This window comes from Nicotiana tomentosiformis, chromosome 7 (assembly GCF_000390325.3).
Source record: "Nicotiana tomentosiformis chromosome 7, ASM39032v3, whole genome shotgun sequence".
NCBI lineage: Eukaryota > Viridiplantae > Streptophyta > Magnoliopsida > Solanales > Solanaceae > Nicotiana > Nicotiana tomentosiformis.
This window is the reverse complement of record NC_090818.1, coordinates 108,194,661-108,197,870: the sequence shown is the minus strand read 5'-3', so window position 1 is coordinate 108,197,870 and position 3,210 is coordinate 108,194,661. Positions and strand designations below refer to the sequence as shown.

Below are 3,210 nucleotides of genomic sequence, written 5' to 3'. Positions count from 1 at the left end.
ATTCGGACATAAAATTTTTTGAAATAAGATTTACATATTTGAAAACTACATAAAAAGTATTATAAGTCACAATAATTTATAATTTAAAATATTTAATAGGTATAAGAAAAAATCATGGTAAAAACACTCATTCAACTCTCGAAATTCGAATATCAGCAATTGAAATGAATGAAATACTATTAAATAAGTACAAATAATAGATTTCGAACCCGGTAAATCAACGGATATATGGTACAATCCCGAACTCGAACCCACAAAATTCAAAAATGAAGCTGCCTTTTGATGTTGGATAGTGGTAATAGGTTTCCAATAAAATAATCGACAGAAGTTAACCCAAACATCAGCATTACAGAATAGCCAAATAAATAAATACACAATAATAATATTATCATAGTTACATTGCTTTATACACTTCCTTCAATTCTAAACCCAATAAACTTGATGACATCCCTTTTTCCTCCACCATAGGACTTCACCTCTGAACTTTTATTAAAGGAGTAAAGATTCCTCTTTCAGCTAAAAAAGAATAGAAATGCAGTAGTCTGCCTTAAAGAGAAACAAATGGTAGTAGAATTCAATCAGAATCCAGCTGTATTTACCCCTTTTTATTTGAAGTATCTTGACCAGCCCCCACATCTAAATACCCCTTTTATCCTCCACGTTGTTCTCTGCTTCTCTCTCTCTCTCGTTCTACTAAAACCCTGAAATCATTACTTTGGTCAAAGGGTCAAAACCTGCATCTTTCTTCACATACTGAATCCTTCAATTCTCTGTTTGTCCACATAAAAAATCTGTTCTTTTCTCTCTCTGCTCTCTGTTCTACTACATTGCAAAATCAGAGCAGCCATCACCTTTCAACAAAACTTACTGATATCTCGGTGCACCACGCTCTCGATATGCGCAAGATTCGGGGAATGATCATGCTACAAGAGTTATTATATACAGCTTTACCCTTCATTTCTGCAAGAGGTTATTTGTTGAACCCGTGACCTTAATCATCCTTATGTTTGCACAAAACACATAAATTTATTTGCATTCACATTTGTCACTTAACTGTAATTAACTTTAGATAAATTATCATCAAAACAGTAAGTTTCTAAAATTAAGTTAACTTGGTTTAGAGCAAATATTGGATGAAGTAGAAAGTTGTGTCCAAGAGTTGTCGTCATGTGACCAAAAAGTCATACGTTTATGTAGTTGAAACATCCTTTAACAGAAATGCAAGATAAAGTTGCGTATATAAAATCTAATATGATCGGACCCTTACCCCACATACATGACGGGAACTTATTGCACAGGGTTTTTTTTTTTTTTTTTTAGTGCAAATATTGGTTAAGTGCATGTTTGGACTAGAAACATAGGTAGGGAAAACTTCTCCTTTAACTCACTCCTCTTTCTTTCCTCAAAATGTAACGGCTACATCAGTTCCCGCTCTTTTAATTCCCTCTCTCTTTTTCATCATATCTTACACACTACTGGAGTATATATATATACTGCTCTACACCACAACCCTTTCCAAAAGCCTTACACAAAAAATCTCATTTTTCATCTTCATTTTCTTCAATTTCTCTCCTTGAAAACCTCTCTCTGCAATTCTTGATCCAAAAGAAGAAGAAAAACTAGCCATGCCAAAAACCGACGCCCTCCGTCGGTTCCTCCTCCCCTGCTTCGCCACCACCCCCACCTCCCCCGCACCACCACCCCCACTCACCATTGCACCAAAAAAACGCCTCAGCACCTCCTTACGTGACGATCTCGACGACCCAAAACAAGAAAAAAAATTACAAGAAGATCAAGATTCTTATCCCACCACCCCAACCACCCCAACAAACAGCATTATCCCTTCTGCTCCTCCACGCTCTTCAAAAACAATGGTGATCGGCACCATCTACGGCCAACGCCGCGGCGGACACGTGTGGTTCTGTGTACAACACGATCGTCTCAACACAAAGCCTTCACTTCTTCTAGAACTTTCCATCCCCACCACTACACTTATTCAAGAAATGCAAAGTGGACTTGTACGTATTGCTCTCGAGTTCAAGGACACGTCATCAGAACTGAATCTTTGTCCGCTTCATTCTATTCCTATGTGGACTCTTTTCTGTAATGGACGTAAAATCGGGTTTGCGATTAAAAGACGGGCGACCCAACAGACCCGAAACATGCTTAAAACCATGCAGAACATGACAGTCGGTGCGGGTGTGATTCCTTCGGGTTTGGTTTCGGGTACTGAAACTGAAGAGGTGTTGTACATGAGAGCTAATTACGAGTGTGTTATTGGTGGTGCGGATTCGGAGTCGTTTCATTTGATTAATCCGGAAGAAGGTCCGGGTCAAGAATTCAGTATCTTCTTGCTCCGGTCGAAATGAGGAAAATGAAATAATTCTATTTCTTGGAAAATCAGAAAATTATTGGGTTTTCTGATTTTTTCTGATTTTGGTCAAAGGCTGAGAAAATAAAAGGGGTTTTCTTGTCATTACTGGTGCTTTTTTCAAAGTTCAAGTTCCAATCTTTGAGGATTTTTTAACAGTTTGTGGAAAGGACAGCTTTTTGTAAAGAAAGCTAATTTTTTTAAATTATTATTAATGTTCTAAACTTTGTTTAGCTTTTTCAAGTTTAGGTTCTAGCATAGGCCATTCTTTCTTGTTCTTTTTAGAACTCTTGGGGCATGAGAATCTGTATTAGGTTTACTAGAATGAAGAAAATAGCAATGTATGAGTTAGACATTTTTGGTCATTAATTAGTATAGTTAGTTTACTATGAAAAAAGAGTTTATTTTTTTTTGGAAGTTTTGGCATAGGATATTCGTCTGTATAATTTGATTCTAAGATGATAGGAAACATGAGTTCCTTCTTGTGCCACTTATTGTTCTGTCTTATTACTATATGTGCAAGAATATGTTCAGCTCATTATGTTATTTGCTGAAATTATTGCAAGTTAATTGTGATTCCTCAAAATTTGATTTGAAAGATTAGTTAATACACTTAAGTCTGATTCAGGGATATAATTTATATCTTAATATATCGAGAGGCGCAGCAAGGATTTCATGCTTGTGAGTTCGGAATTCTAATCTTTTTTAGTTACTGGGTTCTAAATTAATAATTTATACAGTGAATTAAATTTTTTTAAAACAAATACAGAGTTCGAATCAAAACTACTGAATTCGACTGAACCCGCCGGCTATACTCTACCTCCGCCCCCGAATATATC

At 36.2% G+C, this 3,210-nt stretch overlaps 1 protein-coding gene across 1 annotated transcript; it reads left to right on the top strand.

The window, feature by feature from the left end:
* The first annotated feature begins 1,251 nt into the window (after window positions 1-1,251).
* On the top strand, window positions 1,252-2,849 carry LOC104103212 (protein MIZU-KUSSEI 1). The gene has a single exon (XM_009611101.4). The coding sequence runs from the start codon at window positions 1,626-1,628 to the stop codon at window positions 2,367-2,369; it is 744 nt and encodes a 247-aa protein (XP_009609396.2). The 5' UTR covers window positions 1,252-1,625; the 3' UTR covers window positions 2,370-2,849.
* The last annotated feature ends 361 nt before the right edge of the window (window positions 2,850-3,210 follow it).

Bases quoted from the DNA above. Each gene is read 5' to 3' on its own strand.
- LOC104103212 (XM_009611101.4), top strand. From the start codon at position 1,626: ATGCCAAAAACCGACGCCCTCCGTCGGTTCCTCCTCCCCTGCTTCGCC.